The 26,312-nt window shown below is 40.1% G+C and overlaps 1 protein-coding gene across 1 annotated transcript in view; it reads left to right on the top strand.

Annotated features, from left to right (window-relative positions):
- PACRG (parkin coregulated) overlaps window positions 1-26,312 on the top strand; it is a 490,407-nt gene that overhangs the window by 242,053 nt on the left and 222,042 nt on the right. The window contains exon 3 of the mRNA XM_012745607.3: window positions 20,834-21,005. Within this exon, the coding sequence (XP_012601061.1) occupies window positions 20,834-21,005 (172 nt within the window). The remainder of the gene's footprint in view (window positions 1-20,833; window positions 21,006-26,312) is intronic.

Raw genomic sequence — 26,312 nt, 5'->3', positions numbered from 1 at the left:
GAGACTAAATGAAATCAAAGGCCCCTTTCAGTTGACAAAAGAACAATGAGCCTAAATAAGTTAGGATTGATGAGTGGGCAATTGGATCATGTCCTGCCTCTGGGTGAGTCATTTTGCCATGATCAGATGCTGGTTCTCACTGGTGAGTCAGAAGGGGATGGAAATGAAGGATTTAAAGTCACACAAATGACTTGTCATCCCAGATGATCCAGGAGGCCTAAAACCAACACTTGTTTAATAAACTTCCAGGGGAAAAAAAACCAAACACTATAATAGAAAACATTTGATCCAGAGAAGGTGGAGCAAATTACAAAGCAATTCATTCATTCATTTCCTCATTTTTCCTTCCATCCATCCGTCATCCACCCAGGTCTGTGTGATGGACCTTGTGCCAGGATAAGTTCAGGGCCAGATATAAAGTAGACACAAAGAAAGACAGACCTAATGAGAGTGGTGAATTGTAAGCAAAGAGTGCGTGTGTGTATGTGTGTGTGTGTGTGTGTGTGTGTGTGTGTGTGTGTGTGTGTGTGTGTGTGAGTGGTACTGGGAATAAACACCTCACATGTGCAAACACTGTGTGCTCTTAGTCGTCTGCAACTGTGCTCTTCGTGCTTTGGAGATCCCATCGCCACTGGTGAGATCTGGGAGTGGTGGGGAGCAGGGAGTGGGGAGAGGCATTTGGAGCCACTCTGGTCTCAGTGCTTCCCCTCTTCCCATCTCTCCCCAGTTGACATCACCTGGGTGTCAGCTGAAGCTCCAGTGGGACTCCCGTTCAGAGCATAGGTTGGATTCAGCCTCGTGTCGCCTTCTCTTCTTGCTCCTACAGACTTTCAGTGGATCTTGGAGGTCCTCCCACGGGGTCCTCGGCTGTGGGCCTCACCTCACATCTGTTGTAGAGTTGCCAGGGTTGGAGACGGTTCTTGCTCTACTCTCTCAGCATTGCTGATGCCCAGTGTGTTTGTTTTTTTGTTTGTTTTGTTTTTGAGACAGAATGTTGCCCAGGCTAAAGTGCATCAGCCTAGCTCACAGCAACCTCAAACTCCTGGGCTCAAGCAATCCTCCTGCCTCAACCTCCCAGATGGGACTGCAGGTATGCACCACCATGCCCGGCTAATTTTTTTCTCTATATTTTTTAGTTGGCCAATTAATTTCTTTCTATTTTTAATAGAGACAGGTTCTCGCTCTTGCTTAGACTGCTTTAGCAATCCGCCCGCCTTGGCCTCCCAGAGTGCTAGGATTACAGGCGTGAGCCACCACGCACGGCTGACCCAGTGTGCTTCTGAAGCATGGCTGCTGGCTGACTCCCAAAGCTCAGCTCACACGGCTGCTGCGGAGATTCAGCTGTGTCTGCCATGCCGTCCCTGGTTTTGAGCTGTCCCTGCCAGTCTCTGCTGAGACTTGAAACTTCCTCGATCCATGCCCTGAGAAACAAAGTACAACAGCCAACCACTGTCCTCTACCAGTACCCAGGCCTTCCTCCCGTCCTCCCCAGTTGTCTGCCTCACACGGCACGTGCCGCGCACGCACACGCGGTGTCCAGCCTGACTGGGAGCAGCTGGGACTCTGGTGCTGACCGTTGGTCCTCACCCCTTCCCTCCTGGGGGCACTTCCTCCGGCTTTCCTACTCCGGCTAGAAAGGCAAGGGGAGATCTAAGTCATATTGCCAAACAGGTAAATATTTGGGCACACATTCAGTGATTACTCATGTCATATAATATAATCTGTCTAACGCTATTGTAGTAAAGTGGCAATAATAATGATTAACATGTACCAGGCAGTGTTCTAGATGGTTTACATGAATTAACTAATGTATTATGTACCACAGACAGTTGAAGTATGTGCTGTTATCACATCTATTTTAATTCAGAAGCTGAGGTGACCTGCCCAAAGCCATGTGACTAATTCACGGCAGAGGCAGGGGCAGTATTTGGATTTAGTCTCCAAAATCTACACCCTTAATTGCTAGTGTGTGGAAAGGATGCAGCATTTATAAGAATTCATAAAGAATAAAGAGATAGGCCAGGCGTGGTGGCTCACGTCTGTAATCCTAACACTCTGGGAGGCCGAGGCAGGCGGGTCCTTTGAGTTGAGGAGTTCGAGACCAGCCTGAGCAAGAGCGAGACCCCATCTCTACTAAAAAAAAAAAAAAAAATAGAAAGAAATTAGCTGGCCACCCAAAAAAAAAGAAAAAACAATATATATATATATTATTAGCCAGGCATGGTGACACATGTTTGCAGTCCCAGCTACTCAGGAGGCTGAGGCAGGAGGATTGCTTGAGCCCAGGAGTTTGAGATTACTGTGAGCTAGGCTGACACCATGGCACTCTGGCCTGGGCAACAGAGTGAGACTCTGTCTCAAAAAAAAAAAAAAAAAAAAAAAAGAAGAAAGAGATAAACCTCATAATGGGAAAACTGGAAAAGTCCTCCTAGCATATGGAAAAGCAGGACATATTTAGCAAATACCTGGCGTAACTGGAACTTAGGATGTGAGCGTGAAATGTCAGAGTGTGAGGCTGGAAAGGGAACTTGGGACAGGTGCTGGTGGTCTGTAGTTGAAGGGTTAGGGAGACGCCCTGCACACAGCGGGGAAGGGCCTTCTGCAGCTGAGTGACGGGGCAGAGCATTTACGTAGAAGGGAGGGTCCAGCTGCACCCTGGAGAATGAGCCAGAGATGAGTGAGACTGGTGTCAGGAGGCTGTTGCCAGTCTTCTCATTGATTAATCCATTCAACAAATAGGAAGTGGCCTTTGCATCATGCATTGATACGAAAGGTTGTGGATCAAAATAGAATGGATGGACTATGCCATCCAGGGCTCACAGTTTAGTGAGGGCGACAGAATATAAACAAATTTGTAAGCGTAAGAGATGCCCTGATAACGGTATGTGCAAAATGCACCGCCGTCACAAAGGGCTTCATTCTCCCTAGGAAGAACAGGAAGGGCTCTCTGCCCTGGGTGCAGAGGCGTGTGCCATGGCAACTGGGGATACCTGGAACCCAACCACATGTCTTCAAGTTTGGAAAAGTATGAAATCACAGATGTCAGCTGCCTATTATATCACAAGTCCTTAATAACAATGAAATATTTTACGGGTTTGCATATAACATATCTTAGTTGACCGTTTGTTGTGCAGTGAAATGGAATTCAGCAACCATATATGTTAGAGTATTTTATTTACTCTCAAACTAAGACAGAATAACTCGTATATTCAGCAGAGTTGGATTAAGACTCATAGGAGGTGGATGATGTCAGGTATCAAAAGTGAACCAGGTAAACTGACCCCCCCCCCCCGCCCACCCGTCCTTGCAGACCACGCAAACATATCTTAAGATGTATTTTCGCAGCCGGAACACGATGGCATAACAGTACCTGCATAAATGGCCGTGTAAAATAATAACGGGTTGCAGTAAGCACAGAGTCCAGAGGCCCCGGGGCCAAGGAGAATGTGGATGCAAGCAATGCAGAGCTAGAAAGAGCAGAAGAGCCAAGAACACGCCAGGTGAGGACGCTCACCCTTCCTCCGCAGACATGGAGCAGGCAGGGTTCACGTGAGAAGAGAGGGGCCAACTCCACAAATTGCATAATGAGAATCTCAAGAACGATCCTTTCATTCTCTGTGGGTTTGAATTTTCTCTGTAACCTTCACTGAGTTAAAGGAAATACCCCTAATACTACGTGCTAAGAAGTCCAGTCTTTCCGATAGCAAATAAAGAAGACATAGTAACATTTTTAGAAATCGGCCTCGATATTGGGAATTAAGATGCTTGTTCCCAAGATTACAACCTGCTGTACTGAGTATATAGTTTTGTATGTGTCATTGGGCTACAATTCTAAAATGTCAAAATAAATTGACTGTAAATATTATGTTTGCTATAAAATAAGCACATAGGTGTGCGGCCTAAAGTTAAACTCTGAAAGCAGAGAATCTGCTACACAGATAATATCTTTTCATTTAAAAATTATCAAAGGTTTTAATTGATAAATGTGATATTAATAAATTTCACATACTGGCATTTAATCAGCTCACATACATATCCATAGCCATAAACATGGACTTACTGTCTGTACTCAAAATACATTTGAAAGTACAATGTTATTCAATAAAGATGAAGTTTTCAGTATCTTATGTTCTTATCCCTTGGATTTATTGTTCTACTGAAACCCGGAAACATGGTGTCATTTTCTGTAAAGATATTCTGACCTATTTCGAAGTCCCCTGAATCGCTGGCAGGCGTTGATCTGTGCCCGGTTTCAGTCTGCGAGCTCTCTGGGCGCCGTGCTCTGTCCTTCACAAATGACTTCTGTTCCTCAATCATTTTAAACAAAGTGACAAAAGTACCAGAATAGTTTAAGAAAATGTTGGCATACCAAAGAGGATTTTTTTTCTCTACAAAGTAAAATTTAAAGAATATAGTAAATATAGAGGGACTAAACTGCATTTATAAAGAGGTGACTCAAATAATGAAAATAACAGGGGGTTCCTTTTGCAGTGACTTTGTAGCTTACATTTATTGATTCCTTTCTATAACCCAGGCCCTGTTCCTAGCTGTATATGTGCATTAACCTGACAGTAGTTCCTGCAAGGCAGGTACTATCATCGCCCCATTTTACAGGACAGAAACCTGGAGTGTAGAGAGATTGAGTAGCTTGCCTGTGTCTAGCAGGACTAACGTATTTGGGAGGGAGGAACATGGCCTTTGTCAGTGGGGCTGATAGGTCTGTCTTCATGAGATGGTTCAAGTTCCTTTGTAAATATTTCTATCTCATTAAAAGAAAATTTTTATATTGCCACAAAAGAACTAGCACCATGACTTGTGTTTCATAATTTATGTACCTGATTGCATATACTCTGTCAAGTTTGTATATTTTCCAATAACTATAATTTGTTTCCCCTGTGATAGGTTATCTGAACACCCAGCTCATATTTTTCCTGAACGCAAAGCTCACAAACACCCCACTATCCTGCGTTATTCTCTGAGTAACCTGACCATCGGGTCTTCTGCCTCTGCCTGTTCTCCTAGCTGAGAACGGTCCGTGAAGTTTCTCTCCAGGATCCCCTGGCTTTATACTGTTATGACACCTATGATCTTTATGCAAATGACTCTGCCATCTGCCTTGCTAGTTCTGACTCTCTTCTGTATCCCAAAATGTGGGCCTTAAATCTTTGGGCACACCCACCTAGAGCTCTCTCTGTCATAGTCTACATCTCAAAGTGAACTTATAGCCTGTAATACTGGCTTCTGATCAAGCTCTCTGATTCTGACAATGTCGACGTCATTTTACCTGTCCCGAATGCTGGAAGCATGGCTGTGATTTATATTCCTTCATGTTCTTTATTCTCCACATCCAATTAATCATCCAGTCCTGTGAAATATTCTTCCATTTTATTCCTCATCTGTACCTCCTTCTCCTGTCATGTTCAGCCCACCTTCTAGGTCAATACCAGCATCCAGGCCCCTGCGGCCTCATCCTGGACCTGCTGCTGCAGCCTGTGGTTCTAGCCCCACAGCCACTCCTGTGTGCTGAGCTTCCCAAGGCAGCCCGAACGTCACTGCCTGACTATTCCTGCTGAAATGGTTATTCAATCATTTCTATTTTCCTTGTTGCCCACAATGCCCAGTCCAGACCCAGCCTGGCACAGAGGCCCTTCCTGCCTCTACCTCCCCGACATCCTGCCAGTTCCATCCCAATGCAGGTCACTTTGGCCCAAACGAGTCATTGTTTCTTGATCAAGCTGTGCCTGTCTTCACCTTGGCACCTTTGCTTAGGGTGTTTCCTTTGTCCAGAATGCTCACTCCTCTCCATCTTGCAAGGCTTATGAAAGTCTTTGCTCCCTAGTGAAACCTTTCCTGACTCCAGCCCGTAATTATCTCTCCCTTCTCTAAACCACGGCTTCTTCCTCCATAGCCTTGGTGTGTTCCCTTCAGGTGGCATTTAATCATGTGAAATTTTGCTTAATTTTTCATGATGGTATTATTCTCCCTTCAGAGAATAGAAAGGGAATTAACATCATTTAGCCCACACGATCTCATTTCATCCTTATGGTAACCCGAGGAATTAGGTATAGTTTTGCAAATGATGAGCTAATGCCCAGAGGAGCTCAGTAAGTTTCTCCCATCACAGAGTTTGAAGCTGGTGGAGCTCACTACATACAGGTGGCGGCCATGAACCCAGGTCTGCCCGAGTCCACACCCAGGCTGCCATCCACAAAGAGGGAGTATCATTGATGCCTCCTTTCAACACACTGCTCAGTCTAGAGTCTGAATCCACGGAAATAAAGCATGCTTCTCTAACACACTTTCCTCTTTTTTCCTACCTGCTAACTACCCCTGTCTGTCCCCCACACCTCTCCCAGCACTAGAACTATTGTAGCTGCTCTAGTCAGTATACTTTTGCTTTAGTTTTCTCAGTGAAATTTGATTAAGAAATATAAGAAAATCCTGAGTACACAAAACACTAATAAATTGGAACTAATCTCTGCAAAATATATACATAGCAAAATTATGTGCTTATGTAAGAGACAGACAAATACTGCTACTATCATAATAATTTATTTTCAAAATTGCTTCATGGCATTAATTTCACCTGAATCAATCCTTCACTAACCTCTTTAATTCTGCTTAGTTGGTTGAATTAATTAGAATTCACAGGACATTATCTAATTCAGGTACTGTATTTATAAAATGGTGCCATGTTTTTTACAATGAATAGTAGTGGTAAAAGCCACAAATAGTCTGTTTCTAACTCTGTCTGGATTCTTAAAACTATTCTAAGACTCCCTCCCAGGCCTATCCTATACTTACTTCTTGCTTCTCCCTTTTATGAATACCTGTTATCCCGAAATATAATTATTCTCTCTCTACTTCTGACCAAATTATATTATTTTTATCATACAGAAATATGATAAACAAAAGAGAAATTTTAACAATGTATTTAAGTACATATTTTGTTTCCTTTTATTCCCCTCTGCTTAAAATAAATGCTATTTTAAAAATTTTAGGACATTCCCCTAACTTTACCAGTGCTATTGAACAAAGGATTATTTCTTTTTTATTTATTACACCGGAAAGTATCACTCTTTGACTGCTGTGGTTAGGAACATACAATTCCTGGATAATAAAGGTTAAGTGTGCATAAATTTGAGATCTGCTTACAACTGACCTTTAGCTGTCTTGTTAGCATTTTTGACAGAAACTTAAAATAAGGTTATTCCACAAAATTACTTGATTCTCCTTTCCCACATCCATATTTGTTACTTAGCAATTAATATCTTCCAGCCAGACAGAGCCATCAGTACTTGTAGTAAAGCAGCAAGCCATAAAGATAATGATTAATTTGGGCAGAATCACCATCTATATGAGTTTCAGTCTACCCATCCATGAGCAACGTCAACATATCTATTCATTCCTAGAAGACTGTTTCTGTCTTCTGTTTATATTTGTTAATAATCTTTTGTAATTGTCTCTGTAAAGTCTTGTATGTGGATTGTTAGTTTTATTACCTTACAGTGTTTGTTTTGTTTCATTTCTTGCTATTGTGAACTTTGAAGAATATATTTTATAAGTTTTTTTCAATTGTACATGGGAATGCTATTATTTTTAGCACAATAATTTTTCATGCAGCAATTCTTCTCCACTTTTTTACTAAGAGTAAGCGTGTTTAAGCATGCTTATAGACCCTGTAGGTGAACTGTGTAGACAGCCATAACATCCTCAGATGTGAACAGTTTTGTTTCTTCCTTTCTAATCTTCATATGTATTTTTGTCTTACCATATTAGGTAGAACCTTCATTACAATGTTGAATAAAAATGATAAATGTCTCCTTTTTAACCATAACAGGAATGTTCCTGAAGTTTCACCATAGAGTATGGTATTTGCTGCAGGTTTTTGCTAAGAGATTTTATTTCTTAGTGAACAAATTTTACCAGTTATCTACATCTATTAAGATTATCTCATTTTTCTTCCTTTAATCTAAAAATGTAAACATGATGCGGAGAAATCCTGGTATTTCTGAAATACACCTATTCAAACGTGGTTTCTGAAATTCTGCTGAATTCAGTTTGCCTACTACTTTGATTTCACTGAGATTGAACTATCTTTATCTGGTTTTAGTGTCAAGGTTATGTTGGCCTCACACAATGAGTCATGTAGCTTTCCTTCTTTTTCTATTCGAAAAAAGAGTGTAAGTAGAAACTTTTCTATTATTTGGAAGTTAAGTAATTTCATTCTGATTTAATTCTTAGTATGTTGTTATTTCTATAATGGTTTTCTCTTTGATCTCTGAGTTGGTTTAAAGTGTTCTTAAATTTCCAAATATGTAAGGGTTAAAATTTTGGTCATATTTTATTAATAGTTAATGATTTCATTTTATTTAATTTTCTTCAGAAAACATGACACGTATGGCAGACATTTTGGAATTTCTCAAGACTTGTTTTGTGGCTTAGTACTTATTCAGTTTTCTAAAATATTCCGGGTATACTTCTAAAGAATATATTTTACATAGAATATCAGGTTCTAGATAGGTCCATTAAGTCAAACTCATCTAAAATTTGTTTAAATTTTTTATGAAAAAATTAACAAATTATGATAATAACAATAATAAACCTATAAAAGTAATGTGAGGGGGACTACCCTACCAGATATTAAAATTTATTAACATGTTAACTGTCATATGAGTTGTATTTAATTCATGTTAGTTTTGAGCCCAGGGCCTTGTGAAGCATATATAACTCACACATCTCTTTAGGGAGCCGCATGGCGCACAGGCAACTGAGGCTGCTGTGCTGTAGCATATATATTATGTGATGAGTGGCCCCCTGGGTAAAACCCTACAGTTGGTTCATGAAAATCTTACTTGCTGATGTTCTTATTTTTAACAATTAATATGGACAATTCAATTCTAAAAACATGGATTAAATGAGTAGAAGTCAATACATTTCATTTTTCTATTTATGTTTACCTTTAAATTACACTTAAGCCTGACAAGTCAAGAAAAACACTTTACCCTTATGAACTATTTTTCAAGTTTTCACATTACTAATTTTCAGGTTTTTATATTAATTTTTAATTGATACATGTTTGGTGGGAAAGCATTCTACACAAAGTGTGCATTACTTCTGCTGCATTTCCATGCAGTCTGTTTACAACTTTTCATGGCATATCCACGTCCTTTCTCAGCTTGTGTTTCTTCGTAGCACACAGTGCATCTTCTGGCAGAGCCCGTGTTCATGAGGGAACAAGTCACAGATGGCTACGGGAGGGACGGCCCTGCAGCAGGTGTGTCGTCTGTCTGGAGCAGTTTTAGGCAAACTTGTCCTTTGACGTTTGTGGTCGAGGTCTTCTTTTTGTTCACAACTCTGTGGAGAACAAGCGAGTTCACCAAAGCTGATCCCACGATTAGCTCTATTGCTAGTTTTCTGAACCGCAATATGCCATGTCCCAAAGAATGTGAATAGGACCTCAGTTGATCTGAGAGGTCAGTGAACACCTTCGAATTATTATAATCTGCGATCACATGTGGTTTTTCTACAGCACCTTTTCTTTTCTTTTTTTTTTTTCTTTTTCTTTTTTTGAGATAGAGTCTCGCTTTGTTGCCCGGGCTAGAGTGGTGCCGTGGCATCAGCCTAGCTCACAGCAACCTCAAACTCCTGGGCTCAAACAATCCTGCTGCCTCAGCCTCCCGAGTAGAGTAGCTGGGACTACAGGCATGCACCACCATGCCCAGCTAATTTTTTCTATATATATTAGTTGGCCAATAAATTTCTTTCTATTTATAGTAGAGACGGGATCTCGCTCTTGCTCAGGCTGGTCTCGAACTCCTGACCTCAAGCAATCCGCCCGCCTCGGCCTCCCAGAGAGCTAGGATTACAGGCATGAGCCACCGCGCCCGGCCTACAGCACCTTTTCTTGTTTCAGCTGCTTCAGTGTCTTCGCCTTGCATAGTACTCAGCATGAGCACGTGACTCTTGTCCTTCCATTTGAGGACGACGACTCCCATGTCACATTCTCAAGCAATTACTTCATTCTTGTTCAGCTTCACCCTTGCTGCATCTGTCGGGTTTAGCTTCCCGTTCCTTCTTAGTGTGCCCACCAGATACGGAGAGCGCTCAAGGAGTGGATGAGCTAGGGGGATGCTGGTGCTGTAGTTGTCAGTGTATAAAACACATCCACTATCTAGTAAACCTTCTAATAGTTTCATGACAACTGAGGCCAGAAGAAGAATGCCAGATCTTGCTTCCTTCCCACAATTAATTTTCACATTCCAGGTGTAACCGTCTTTTAGGCAAAGCTTGAAAAGTTTTGTTCCCAATTTATGGCACTTGTTTTTTATGTACTGTACGAAACTCAGACATCCACGACATGGCACCAATTATATATTGTTTTGCCTATATATATTTCTTTATCTGAAACTACAGCAACCTGAAGCCTTTCAAGAAGATGATCAAGAAGTGGCTGGATCTTGAAGAGATGGTCACCAGGAGGACATTCTTCATTGTTAGAGAAATGCCACATCCTCAGAAGCATTTCAAAGTGGCTACGTGATACAAGCTTCTCGATTGAATTATCATACAAAATGTTTTTTGACCATTAGTTTGGAAGTCTTGGCTTCTTGCTACAGTCAGTCTATCCAAAGCAATACTCCCCCAAATCATTCCATTTATTGAGAAGTAACATCATACCACTTTTTTAGTTGGCAGTGGGGTTTGACATTACCCTTGTGTAAAGTCTGACTTGCATAGATACTGGTTTCCTTCACCATGTAGTCAATAACATCATCTGTTATGAAGAATTTGAAAAAATCATGGGTGTTTTTTTCTGGAGATTTACTGAAATTTCAGTTGGAATAGCAGGGTTTCTTTCAACAAAGTCAAAAATCTTCATGTTACTTCCTGAAACTGACCCCACCTCTGAGAACTTACACTAGTCAATACAGGTTCTTCAGAAACATCTGTCGAAGAATCACTCTCACTGAAATGGGCTACAACTGCCTTGATTGTTTTAATAATAAATTTTGCACAACATTCCCTACTGGAAAGATCTGCATATAATGTTCTTCTTCCAGTTTTTCTCGGTGGGCTGCAACTGCTGTCAGAACTGTCCCCACCACCTCCACCAGGACGGTGCTCCTCTGAATCATCACTGAATAGATCAACGTCTTCATCACTCATGTCCAAAACTTCATTCCCCATTTCCTCCATCAATTCCTTACGCTCATATTCTCTAGACGTTTTCTCTTGAGAATGAAAAATGCAAAATAAACTTATGTGATAATCACAGCTCTGGTCACAGAAGCTATAGTAGAACAGAACTGGTGGCTAGGTGGGAAGGTCCACAGCATGCCTGTTCGCTGTGAAACCTCTGCTCATTGTTTTCACTGTCAATACCCACATCTCCCCCACCTGCTGTCACCTTGCTCAGCCGGCCACCCAAGGGTGCCAACGTGCTGGACTGTGTTTTCTGATTACCATAACTTCTGATTGTGCATTTCCCCTTGAATGTTTGCCTGGAGGCTCCTTGAACAAAATCAATATGATCGTATGCAGTGCTGTGACATTTTTGCACATACTTAGGGCATATGATTCGAAGGTCGTCATCCAGAACCCCAAGGTTTACTCCAGACACAACTAAATATCTGTGGAATGACAAAAGCTCAATTCTCAGAAACAAATTCAATAAGTATGTCATGAGTCAATGTAAAAATTGATTCTAGCACCACATGAGCTGCATATAACTCATGCACAGGAAGCAATAAAAAATAACAAATTTTTCATAAAATTAGAAAGTATTTGTTTGTAGTTTTTGAAGTTTTTATTCTGTTTTCGTAATAAAACACCATGGCCCCAAGGAAAAACATTTTTTTTTCTAGTATGGCAGTCAATGTGTTAAATGGATGTGATAATTAAATCAAAATAGTACATTCCATGAATAAAAAAGACAGGCCAACAAAACAGAACAGAAAGTCAAGAAATAGGGCTTTGTGATAAAGCGAAACCACTAATCACTGGAGGACTGTTCAATAAATACATTGGGACAACTAAGAACCACCTGGGGAAACAAATCACAGTTGGAAACATACCTCATACTTTATAACAGAAAAGTTACAAATAGACTAATGATTTACATGTAAAGAAAAGAAATCATAAAAGTATTAGAATAAACAAATATAAATGTTCTTTTCTGATTGTTTCTATTTTTTACACCACAAGATGCAGGGGAAACCTTTCTAATGATGACTCAAACTTCAAAACCTATAAAAGATTATGAAATTCAAAAACATTTGAAAACTCTCATGGCAAAAGAAAAATTTGAAATTCCTATCACATACAAAAGACTAATCTACCTAATATACAAGAACTCTAAGAAAGAGGCCAATGCCTCAGTAGAAAAAAAATGGCAAAGAATATGAAAATACAATTCACAGAAAAGAATATCCAAATGGCTTTCAAAAATATCTTTAAAATGTAATTATTCTCATAGTAAGAAAAATGCTAGTTGAAACAACACTGAAATACCATTTATACCTGGAATATTGTTAAGAATCCAACTTTGATCACATTCTCTTTGAATAGGCAATAGAAAAGTAGGTATTCATTTATTGTTGATGAGAATATAATTTGTTACCATCTCTATGTATCATTTGACGATATCTGTCAAAATGGCAAATACATATATTTTTGATAAAGCAATTCCTCTTCCAGTAATTTACCCTATATCATACTCATCATTTCTTTTTGCCATATCTTTGTTTTCCACCTTTCATTGTCATATATCAAGTGTATCCTTTATTAACAAATTCATAACTGAAGGTTATTGCCCTCTTTTGATAATCTGCCTTTTAATAAGATAATTTAATTTATTTATACTTATCATGATTACTTATGTATTTGGATTCATCCTGTGTATTTTCTCCTCTCCATATTTTATCCCAGGACAGGAGGATGTTTAACAAGCCTTCTGTTGAGTTGATAGAGCTTTATTCATTCCCTCTACTCCATTCTGTTCTCTCAGAAGTTAATTTTATTTTTATTCTTTCACCAGGTATTCTTAAACTTTAATATGCTTAATTACTCAACCAATCGCTCTATCCTCATCTCTATCCATGACTCAGATCACCTTCTTCTCAGTTTCCCCACTATTTCCTTCTACCATCATAGCTCCACTTTGTAAACCCACCATGCTGATGATTATTTTTTTATTTTTATAATCAAGACTTATATAGTCTTAATTTGTTCAATCATTTGTCTACTGTTACCTCTTTCATTTCATTTCTTTGTCCTGTGTTCAGCTTACTTTTTAATAAATTTTATAGTAAGGATGATGTATTTATAGTAAGGATGATTTATTACTATTTAATAAATTTTTAGTAAGGATGATGGATGGTCTGTGGGTTAAAAAAATACCCCCCAATATTGGTCAAATACATTTAATTTGTCTTTATTTTTGAATGATGATTTTACTGAGTTGCACTGTAGATGAATAATTTTTGTTCTTTCAGCATGTCGAAAATTTTTTACCCTTTTTTGTGGCCTTCACTATGTTAGTAAGAAGTATAATTTCAGTCTAATTTTGATCCTTTACATGTAGTCTGCCTTTTGTTTCTAATTGCTTATAAAAATCTTTTCCTTGACTTTGGAGTTTTATAGTTTTTCTGAAAAGTGTCTAGATATGCATTTTCTATCTGAAGATTCACATCTTTCTTGAATCATGAAAAATTCTCAATCATTATTTCTTCAAATACTGCTTTTCTCCACACTCTGTCCTTTCCTCTGGAGATGCCATGAGTCACGCATGGGAGGTCTCAGATCTTGGGATGTCCTGCTCTGTTTCTCACTGAGTTACTTCCCTGTGCTGCCTCTGAGTTAGTCCTGCAGTTCTGTAATCCAGATAATTCTCTCTTTATGTGTGGCCAATCTATTGTTCAACCTAGCTACTGAATTTTTAAGTTGATGATACTCTATTTTTTTTCTTAAAGTTTTGGTTTTTTTTAATGAAATATTATTCTGTTTTAAGCATTTTTAAAAATATTTATTTTAGATTTTTATTCTGTTATTTTCAGTTGCTAGTTCCGGAGTTTATTTCTATGTTCACTGGTGTTCTTCCTTAGCTACACTCCACTAGCACAATGATGTGTGAGTTTTACTGTGAACTCGCCTGTAGCCGCGGTTGCATTTTCTGTGGCAAGCCCGTGTGCCTGGATTGAGCAAGTGTTAACAATTTTGCATTTGTTTTCACCTGGGCCCCAAGGATTTCTTTTCCATCATCTGAGACTAATTTATTTTTTTCTCATTTCTTGGCTTTGGATTCTTTGGGCTTCTATTTTTCAGAGGAGGTTTTTTCTTTTTTTTTTTTCCCGTCAAGAGTTTTGTCAAACGTCAAGCTATCTTTCTGTTTCTACACACTAGTGGGAAGATAATTTTCTAGTCCCTTTTTCACAGGCGAGACAGCCCTTCAAGTGACCTGGTCGTAATGCAGGAGTCTGGGTTTCGTTCCCTTCTCTTACCAAATGCTCTGTTTTCCTGAACTCCTAAGGCATTGAAACTTTAGTCCCCAGCTCGTGCTCTAAGCTATGTCTGACACTTCTGGGGTCCCCTAGTGTCACTTCAGAGTTCACCTCTGTCGCTGGATTTCTCTCTAGCGTCTGATGAGTTCTAGAGCTTAGCTTTGCATTTAACGCGTTTGAGGGTTTAATTGTAGACTTTGTAGCAGCTTATGGATCCATATCATTCTTGTCTGCCATCTCGCCTGAAATCTGATTCTTTTTTACACTTAAGAGCACTTTTCATGTTAAAAAGTCTTATTTTTAGCATTGAAAAATCTCATGTACTATTACATGATTTAAGTTGTATATTCAATATCATTGACAAATATAAAGTGACAAATTATTTTCAGTTATTCACAACAGCACCTACACACATTTGAAAAATAATATTAATTACACATATTTGTAAAATATATATACCACCTGTAGACAGTGCTTAAAGTCTATATAATTTGTAAGACCTCTTGGAATAACTCAACAGCTGCCTCAAGGGTTGAAAAACACTGTAAACGCTTTATTTTAGAAATGACACAGTACATCCAAATGAAGTCATCATATATAAATATATAATTATACTTTTTCAGATTAGTTTGTGATTCTAAGCAAGATCCTCGGGAATTATTATACGAGTCATAACAACAGAAATTTTAATTGCTAATTGAAGCAAGAATATGGAAAGTACAAGAGTAAGTCTCTCACCTGCATTTTTTAAATGAAAGTCATTAACCTCATTGTGTTTCTGACCTTCGAGTATAGCATTACTACCTTACACATTTGTTATGGGGATAAAATGTTATATTTGACAGGCGAGGTGAAGTTAGAATTTTATTACTTTTGACCAAAGGTCATTGTAAGATTTAAAGATCAACTTGTAGGTACAGTGTGATCTTTAAAAAGTTATAATACATAAATTAAAAAAAATATTCTGATGGTAAAACATATTTCATATTTCTGGAGTTAATATCAAAGTAGTCATTAATCATTATGTTAGCATATAAGTTTAACTGATCTATCTAAAACAAGTTCTGTGTCCCACTTCAGGTGGTTTTCTTTTAATTCTAGACTTCATAAACTTCAAAGAAAGATTCTCAAATTTGAAAACTGCTATTTTTATGGCAAATAAAAGCATATTTCTTTATGCTAAAGAAATATAAGTGTAATATTTACCATTAAATTGGTTATCCTAAGAGTAAAAAATTTACATATCTGAAAAAAGGTTTATTGTTAAATATACCTTTAAAATGACTTTTTGTAAATCTGAATGAACAAAAGAAGCCAGCAGTTTAGAAGAGCTCACAGGGATAGCAGTCACAATGTGACAAACACACAAACAAGGATAAATAAGGGATCTCGTAATGTATCTCTTCTTCGAATTTTGGGTTTAATCTTATCTTCAACATGTATATTTTAAAAATGGAGACCTCTTATTACCAATGTGGATGTATTTTAACATGCTTAGATAACATGTATACCCCCCATTGTATGCAGAAACTTAAAAAAAAACTCTTTTGAGGTTTTAAAAGTAAACAGAATAAAAAATATGTACAGCTATTACGTATCAATTAAAAAATACCAAAAAAAAAAAAAAAAAAGAATAGCTGATTAAGTCCTAAATGATTTCTAGTGAAATGAAAGTTAAAGACAAACATCAGGAAGCCTTTCTTGATTATTTTTAAAATACTCATAAAATAATATAATCACTGCAATGTTAACAAAAGTAGCATTTTATTTATAAAATACATAAAGTTTCAGACTATGTAAATTTGTAGAAATTCCCACACTCCTTCATGCTGTAGGGTCAGTGTTAGCCACCTGCCCCCAGTGCACCCTGCCCTGTCTCTGGCCTCAGCTCCAGGTGCGGCCACTCCTTAGCTGGGGAGTCCCCTCAAGGAAGCTAACACGGAGGACACGCTCGAAAAGTTAGAGTTAAAATTCAACACATGCCCCTTGAGTACTCACCTATTATGTGCCAAGCACCCTTCCAGGCAATGACAAGCTCCCTCAACAACAGAACTTAGGAACTGTGATGAATAAATGACAAGGACTACAAAGACAGACCAACAGGGTGATTGGCAGTGGTAGGGAAGGCCTCGCTGAGCTGAAAAGGAGATGAAAGGACCTGCCAGTGACAGAGAGGTCGGCGGACAAGGACAATGGTGTGCTAGGGACTGAATTGTGCCCCTGCCGAACCCATCACGCTGGCGTGCTGACCCCCAACGCCACTGTATTTGGAGATGGGGCCTGTAAGACAGTAATAAAGGTTAAGTGAGGTTGTAAGAGCAGGACCTTAATCCAATAGGACTGGTGTCCTTGTGGAAAGAGGAAGAGACGCCAGAGCTCTCCCTCTGCGTGATCCAGAGGAAAGGCCACGTGAGGACACAGCATGAGGGTGACTGTCTACAGGCCAGGAAGAGATCCCTCAATGGAAGCCCACCATGCTAGCACCCGACTGTGAACTCCCAGCCTCCAGAACTGTGGGAAAATGAATGTCTCATTTTCTAAGCCACCCAATCCGTGGTGTTTTGCCATGGTAGCCTTAGCTAAGATACGTGTAACCAAAGAAAGTCTCTACGGAGGATCCAGCGAGGCCAGGCCAGGCCAAGGATTTAAAGAGAGGGGATTATGTTGACCCCCCCCCAGCTTGGGGGTGTGGTGCCAGGAGCCCCACAGAAGACAGCTTCACAGAGTCAACTGTGTCACACGCCGTCCCTTGCAGAAAAGTGGATTAGACACAAAGAGGGTCACGGGTGACCTTGATAAAAGCAACTTCAGTGAAGTGGTAGAGGAATGGGTTGAAGAGAGAATGGGAGTGAGGACGTGTTGACAGTGACTAATGAGAAGTCTTTTGAAAAACTCTGCTGTGAAAAACAATGTGAAAATGGAGCCGTATCTGGAAGGAACTTTTCGGGGGGGGGGGGGGAGAATACATTAAAGAGAAGCCAGGTATATTATTAAAACACACACACACACACATACACACATACACACACACACACACACACACACACACACACAAAAGTACCTGATGGTAAATGGATAAGAAGGCTTATCAAGGCCTAGGCCATATGTGTCAACAGAAAAGAATAATATGATAATAAAAAAGGAACCCTAGAAGATATGCAAGCAGAAAGGAAGTTGCATACAAATAATCACCCTGTAGCAAGTAGAACTATTTCTATAGTATTTAAAGAAGTTTATGATCTCAAAATGTAAAGGCAAGTTGCTGTTCTATTATTAAGGCAACAGGTTTGCAATGATACAGATATGCCAATTAACTGACAAGCAGGCCAGAGAAAGAACTCCTGAGAAGAGAATTTTTGGTAGAAAACAACTGCAATGGTGAGTGAGCTAGGAGGATTTGAAGACATGGAGATATTTTGTTCTTTCTCAATCTCTCTCAGTCTCTCATTCAATTCTTCTGTCTTTTAAATGTTCCCTCTTAGTTTTTTTGTTTTCAAAACTTGTGAGACCAGGAATCATGTGGGTTCTCGATATTTGTTGTTTGAGGGCACATTGTAAAATGGAAGGGGAAAAAATAAATACTGCTATAAGCTACTTGGGAGAGATGCTCTTAAAATATGTCAGAAGGAGGAGGAAAGTAAAAGGATAGAAACAGATAGGATGGGCAAACCAGTTGTGGCAATATTAACATTAGAGCAGACTAAGACAAACTGCGTTAATAATGACAAAGAGGACAAGGACACAAGGATAAATTGAACAATTAATCAGGAGGTTATAACAGTGCTGAACCTCCATGTGCCTAACAACAAAACCTTTGGGGCATAACCATGTCGTGTAGTCAGATTGCTTGGGTTGAAGTCCCAGCTCCAGCACTTGCTAGCTGCAGACCTTAGGCAAGTCATTAAACCTCTCTGTGCCTCAGTTTCTTCATATTGAAAATTGGGATACTAATAATACCCACCTCTTAGAGTTGTTGTGATGATTAAATGAACTAATACACACAGTGATTACAACAGTGCCTGGCATCATAAGCATTGGTATGATTACTGTTGCTGTTGTTGATGCTGTTAGTGTTGTTCCCCAAAACCATACAAAGAAAAAAACAATAGAAATCCTGGGAAAAATTGGCATGTCAACAATCTCAGCAGGAGATTTTTAACTTGCTTCTCTCGCTAAAATAAACGAAAGTTTGACAATGTTTGAGAAAGCTGTGAGATAGCTGCAATAAAATATTTAAACAGGCTGCCTCTTCTTTAAAGTCGTTGCAAAAACAAAACAAATAAAACAATCTACATAACAAAATTGCAAAATAGAAAGAAAAAAGTAAGTAAAAAACAGCAACCAAAGGCCAAAACACTAAGATGAGAGAAGTTAAACAAGGCATAGGCATAAATGTAAATAACTTAAATTAATGTATTACAATACAGAGTCCTTAATCATATCAAAGTATACAATTTAATGGTTTGCTACTTAGAAGAGACACATGTAGAAAGGCAACAAGGTGTTAAAAGAAAGAAAATTAGCAAAACATATCAAAAAATAAAAAATATACACATAGTACAGATGACACTGTTATTATGAAGTTAGTTTACAAGATAAAATTATAGATAACGTTGGGCCTTTAGAAGCTGAATGATGCAGCGATAAATTTTTCAAAGTGTACAAAATAATGTTTTGAAACGTTTCCAAATGCACACCAATCTTTAAGAAAATTAATATTAAATGTATATTCCATAAACTTATAGTGAATACAGTAAATTTTATACATATACAAGGAATATAAAGTAAAATTGATGTCTGTATAAATCTCCGTGTGGGACTCGTTTTCTAAGCTCCAGTTCCGAGAGAGGATCTTACCCTGCTTGCTTCTCTGCTTGGCCGGAGCCTTTCTACCTCCCTACTAGCCCCTGCCTGAACGTGCGTGGTAAAGAGGAAGTTCATGAGCAGACCGTGGACAGGCCTCCTGCTTGGGGGACTCGTAGGACGTTTGACTCACCCAAACCCACAGTAAACACTCAGGAACTTGCTGGGTTTGTTACCAGCTACTCACACACCCAGGGGCGGCCAGGCATGTGGCCGGAGGCTCCTGGATGCTGGGAGAGGGGCATAGAGGGTGTAAGAATCTCCTACTAAGCGGCATTATGATTTTTTATTTCAAAATCAGAATACTACTTTGCACCCCATAAATATTAATATGTACATCTATAATTTGCCAATACAAAAAAAAAAAAAAACTTTCAAAAAACTCTCCGACTAATGTAAAAGGGAGTTTCTCAAAGGTCTTGATGGGCTTCTCACTTGATTAGGTGATAGATGGAAGCTGGGTGCATTCATAAGGACTGGAAAACCAGGGCAATGTCACCCCTTACTGAGAACACCACATCCCTTGCCCTGCGTAGATGCGCGTACCTGCAGTCTGAGTCTGTGGGCTCCTTCCCATCTATAACATCACCGTCACCTTGCTGGTCGTAAGTCAGGCCACCGGTACCCTGGACAGTGGGCGACCTGGGCAAAAACAAATCTCCCGACTCAACATCTCGTTTCTCAACTCCAGAGTTTTAGTCCCCATTCCCTGGTGATGCTGGACAACACTGCCAAGGTCTGGACGGAAGGCCATGGAGGTGTCATTGAGAGTGACAGGTGGCAGTGGGGAAGAGCTTCCCTGCTCCCAGAAGAAGCAGGCCAGGGGAGATCAGGACATTTTGATTCTTAGGTGTTGGTGGCCCATTGAGATTCAGCCCACTCTTTGTCCTCTCCTTTTCCTCTTGATGGCTCCAATATTCTCCTTGTCATCTCAGGTCCAGGGCACAAGCTGGGAATCATGTCTGGCCCCTCACCCTCAAGTCTGCCACATCCCAGAGAAGGTGTACTTCGCAAGAACACTCCTATTGCTTTCTTGTCAGAACTAGAACTTTGGGCACCAATCTTTTTCAGCTGATTTTTTCCTGTCATTTTATGTTCACATACATGATCTTTTCAGCATACATGCTATGGACACCTTGAATCCTGCTCAATATTGCTTTTGTGCCAAATGGTAAGAAAATAATAATAATAACAGAAAAGAGACAAATTGTTAACATGCTCCTAATGTAGATTATATGTGGATAAGAAATTTGACTGTTACTATTTCAAGATCAATGATTTTAACCTCATTGCTAATAGATTAAAGACATAATGACATACCTCAGGTCATTAGGTGAATTGGTTAATAAAATCTTCCTGCAGTTCTAAAGAACTTTCTCCTCCGAAGTTGGTGACAGCTTCACAGCTAGTCTGGCTGTGCCGTGCCCACTGTTGTTTTCACATGGTATTTCTTCTCTCTCTACTTTCAGGTAGAAATTGAGAAGCTGGATTACCATCATTATCTGCCTCTGTTTTTTGATGGGCTTTGTGAAATGACATTTCCCTATGAGTTTTTTGCTCGGCAAGGAATCCACGACATGCTGGAACACGGGGGGACCAAGATTCTACCTGTCATTCCACAGCTCATTATCCCGATAAAAAGTAAGTGAACAGGTGAAAAAGCATCACTCAGTTTATATGGTGCCACTTTTTGACAACTTGCTAATTAAGCAATAAAACACAACAGACTGAGGCAATCCCCGGGCTTTGTAGGAATTTCTATAAATTGACTTAGGAGGCCAGACAACCTAAATCTCTGAAAATATATCCTATCATCGATATTGCTCTATGGCTTAGCCACATAAATAAACTAAATTGAATGGGGTTTGCGCTAATGTGAAATGTTCGTAGTAATAACATAAGTGCTAACGTGAACGGATGCATCCAGAAGTACTATATATACCCATACTTTGTATATACACGCTGCTAACTTCTAAGACTTTTTAAAAATAGCATCCCTACTTTTTTTTTATTGGAAATAGTTTATTTGCTGTATTGGTTTCCATCCCTGGCTTTATCTATCTATAAAATGAGATTGCACTTCCTCCCTATGGCCAACTTACACACGAGACCCTGCTGACTAGTCTGAAATTGTCCCCTTTCAAATGCCTTTCTGAGGTTTCCCTGTGAGACAGCTCCCATGGCTTAGAATAAGTCCCTTGGTTGCTTTCTTCTCTGTCTTCTTCTCTACCACCAAAGCTGCCAGTGACCTCAGTCATGGAGCCACCTTCATGGGCATGGCCAACGTCGGCAGGTAAAGGCTCAGGAAGAGGAAGGCTCTCCTCCAGCCCAGTGGCAGGCCTGCTTCCTCCCACCTGCCCCTTCTCGTCCTGGTTCTCTTTGCTCGGAACTGCCTACCCGCACCAAGCTGCTGCTGCTTCAGCTTTTGCTGTTGCTGCTAATGAAAAGCAGAGGGTTGGCGCCTCGGGGCACTGCCTGGGTGAGCAAAATCCCACCTTTTTCCCAGTCAGATCTCTTCCAGGCGTTTTCACCCCCAGATCCAGGTCCAGCTGCCCCATGGCTTCTGAGGGATGTGGAGGTCCTGCCTGCCCCACCCCAAGTTCTGCCTCAACTCCTACTCTGGGATGAGCCACTTTGCAGGGAGATGGACAGGATGCCTGCCAGTCCCCCAGCATCTGGGGAACCTAGCCACCCTCACCACTCAGGTGTGCTCTGGCCACGTGGTTTGAGAACAAGAACAAAATAATTCATGACTGGGTTATTTCTTAGAGTCTAGATCAGGCATCCTCAAACTATGGCCCACAGGCCACATGCGGCCTGCCAGGTGTTTTTGCCGCCGCTGCCTGTCCTGCTTAGCAGCCGACTCGTCCCAGGCCCACAGTGCGCATGTGTGGAATGTGCGCCGCACTCTCCAACAGCCCTCCAATGGTCTGAGGGACAGTGAACTGGGCCCCTGTTTAAAAAGTTTGAGGACCCCTGGACTCTAGATCATCCATGGTCTCCTTTCATTGATTTGAATTAGCATTATGAGAATGCTAGAATTTTTTTTTAATTTCAGTGTATTATAGGGGTACAAATCTTTAGGTTATGTACATTGCCTTGTCCCCCCCCCCCGCCCCGCCCCATCAGAGCTTCAAGTGTGTCCATCCCTCAGATGGTGTGGAGAATGCTAGATTTTTAAGAGTTCTGCTCTCCCCGCTTACATCAAACCAACTCTGACACTTGTTCTCGAATCTCTGAGATCTCTATAGAAATCTGTAACTGAACATGCCACATTTCCACCAAGACTTAGACGGTGAAACCAAGCACAAGGACAGTGCCATCTGATGTGGAAAGTAACAGGGAAAGAAAGGAGACCCTGGACAAGGGACCTTGTTCAACAGCAGCTTTGCCGTCATCCCCTCAGGCATCAGTGGGGTGGACGGATGATCTTTAAAAGGCCTTCAGGGAGGATATATAGTCCTGAGCCACATTAAAACCTTTTCCAAAAGTGATTCATTCTCTCCAAAGGGTCACAATTTTTGAATATGTTAAATTCTAGTTGAAATGCTACACTTCTAAAGGATGATATGCAAGTTTCATTGATAAACAAAAAAGGCCCAGAACATTCTCCCCAGGAACTCTCTGTCCTTTTCCCTCCCGGATCCATCAGAATAGCAGCAATCTTTGGGTGCATATTCTTTTCTTAAAAGATCAACGCTTCACATTCCTACCACAGCCTTCCCGGGGTCCCTCCCTCAGAACCCTGTTGAAGACTCTGAAGGGCAGAAAGAATTGCTAAGTAATATTTTGATTATGCTGTTTACAATTAAAACATACCAAACTCTAATTTTGCAGGCCAAGGTGAAGTGATTCTCAATTTTGTGCTGTCTGTATTTTGAAGATATATAAATGAGTTAAGAGAGAAGTGATGTGTTGTAAGGACAAAATTTACAGTACACACATCCTAGAGGTCATTTGCTGATGAGTGAAAACATTATTAAGAATTCAGTAAACATGATTTGTCAGGGCAAATTAAGTATATATGAATTTGATGATTTAAGCTTCCAGGGCAACGACAATTTATCTTTGGTGGATGCCACTGCTTGGCGTTCAGAGCTTCTGCTGTTGCATACTGATCCCAGGTCTAACTCTGCCTCTTTCTTCTCAATCTGTTTATGTCACTAAAAGCCAGACCTTTCTTAGGAGGAAATGCTGCTTAACTATGCAAGATCATGCGCTGTTCCAGGATAGTGTGAAAAACATTATGTGCATAAGCTAAATCTTTCAGGTGGAATTCTGGAATGAGGCTAACTGATCTAGAAGCAGGCTGATGTGCATAATTGGCATAACATACAACATCTGTGTGTATCTTATTTTCAAGCCATACTCTTAACATTATTTTGACTCTATCCAGGGGCAAAAATTAACCTCACTGTCACCAGTTAGCAGTCCTTGAACAGTTTTTTTTTTTTTCCAAATTATAATTAATCTCTATGAAAACAAAGCAAAGTTTATAAACTCACCGTGAGCACCCAAGTTCTGTAGTAGCCCAGATAGTGGGTCTTGGATGCCTCTGCTCCCTCAACGTTGCCTTCTGGCACAGCCACCATTGCTCCCCCTCCTTAACCTCCCTCTTTTGTGATTTCCACCTTCTTGAGTTATTCTAGGTCAGAAAACTCCAAAATAATACCGGTATAGAGTGCTCAGGGTTGGTAGCAGAGAATCGATTGCTGGGAGCGACAGCAAGACGTTGTAGAGGAAGATGAGAGCCCCTTTAGCTGTCTGCACTGGGGACTGTGGGTTTACCTTTACTGCATCTGTTTAGGAAAAGACAAACCCATCTCCACCCAGCAGAGCAATACCAGGAGAGAGCGTCTGGAATCTCTGCATGTTAAATTCAGAAGAAGATTCAAGCAGCAGTCAAGAGGGCCGACAGCACCAAGAGCGGCCGGCGAAGTCTGTGTCTGGAGATCTTTCTCCTGGGTGAGAGCTGGGACTAGAACAGCACCACAGCCACAGGGGCCACTGAAAACGGTCTCTGCACACAGGGGAGGAACACCTTGCACGGTCAGGAGGAAAGAACCTCACGACATTTGGTACAGGAACCAGAAGGAACTTGTAGAAACTTGTTTGACATCCGCAGGATTCAGGAAGATACGGCTTCTAAGACACAGAAATCGGAAGCAGAAATCTGTAAGAGGAGACTAGACTCAAACGAAAATAAGCCAAATTTGAGTAGGATAAGGGAAACTAAAAATGCGATGGGAGAGCAAAAGTCTCCGTAGGATTACAGAGGATTACCAATTGCACACCGTCAAATTATAAATGTAGACGACGACCTCAAGAAGTCCTCTCAGAAAAGAGAGATAAAAATATAAAAATAAGATGAGAAAAGAGATTAAATTCGAGAGCATGGGACAGAAACAGAGATAAAAGTGATGTGTTCCCAGGGGGAAATATCAGAACAACAAGAATAGAAACCATAATGATGACAGAGGTGACGGAAAGAAATTTTCTGGGAGGAAAAATATCCCCTATTATGCAGGTCAAAGAGTCTCACTGCAGTCTAAAGAAAATCAGTGAAAGGAGACATATATCGAGGAGCAATTTGCCAAAAAGTTTAAATTATAATGTAACGAAAAACCTTTCAAACATCTGGATGAGGGGAAAACGCTACCCACTAAGAAGTGAAAATAACTGAGGCTAAGACTTTCTGCGACAGTAAATTCTAGATAACAGAGCACTTTTAAGAGAATTGAGGGAGACACACTACTTCACCCCAGTCCTCTGAGTAGAAAAACTGTGGACTGTGACAGCCACCTGTCCTTCACACGGAGGGTGACTACGGGCTCCTCCAGCTCACAGGGGGCAAAGCACAGTGGAGAACCCCCACGAGAGGATGTCACAGTGTGACAAGCAGCGAGCACTGAAAGCCACTAAACCTAGGGCTAAGTCTAAAGAGTTGATGGAAGAGAGTTTTAAAACTGTCTTCCAGGCCAGGCATGGTGGCTCACGCCTGTAATTCTGGCACTCTGAGAGGACGAAGCGGGAGGATCGCTCAAGGTCAGGAGTTCGAAACCAGCCTGAGCAAGAACGAAACCCCGTCTCTACTAAAAATAGAAAGAAATTAATTGGCCAACTAAAAGTATATAGAAAATAGAAAAATATATAGAAAAAATTAGCCAGGCATGGTGGATTAGCCAGGCGCATGCCTGTAGTCCCAGCTACTCGGGAGGCAAAAGGATTGCTTGAGCCCAGGAGTTTGAGGTTGCTGTGAGTTAGGCTGATGCCACGGCACTCTAGCACAGGCAACAGAGTGAGACTCTATCTCAAAAAAAAAAAAAAAAAAAAAAGACTGTCTTCCATCATATGAAATGCCCATTTCATCCATATGAAATCTCAAATAATAATTTTGCAGCAATGACTCTAAAAATCGAGTCTAAATCTTCAATGTCAATGGAGAAGATAAAAGTAAACAGAGTCTGTATATTAAAAGGACAAAAATTGGGTAGAGAGCACGGAAGTGCTAAGAATCAAAAGCACAAAATAAGATAAAAAAATGTAAAATCAGCTCTATCAGCTATGAAAGTTAACTTTCAAATTTGTAAAAAACAAAATCTAAATATAAACTCTCTATATAAAACAAAATACTACTTAAATGTTTTAAAATAAAAGATATATGGGACAAAGGAAAAAAGAAAGCAGGAGTAGTTATTTTAATCCTAGAAAAGCAGAATTTAATGTAAAGGGGTTTCAAGTATATAGAGAAGATCAATTTATATTGATAAAAATATTCACAATAAGGATTTAATAGTCATGACCCTCTGTGTACTGCATACGATGAAACTACATTTAAGAACTTAACAGCAACTTATACTATAGATTTTCCCTCTGGAAGAAAAGTAGACTTATTGACTGAGAGCTAATAAGGTGCTCCACTATCTGACCTTTGGCTCTAAGATACAG

This window comes from Microcebus murinus, chromosome 5 (assembly GCF_040939455.1).
Source record: "Microcebus murinus isolate Inina chromosome 5, M.murinus_Inina_mat1.0, whole genome shotgun sequence".
In the NCBI taxonomy this organism is placed as follows: Eukaryota; Metazoa; Chordata; class Mammalia; order Primates; family Cheirogaleidae; genus Microcebus; species Microcebus murinus.
This window is presented reverse-complemented; position numbering and strand designations above follow the sequence as displayed.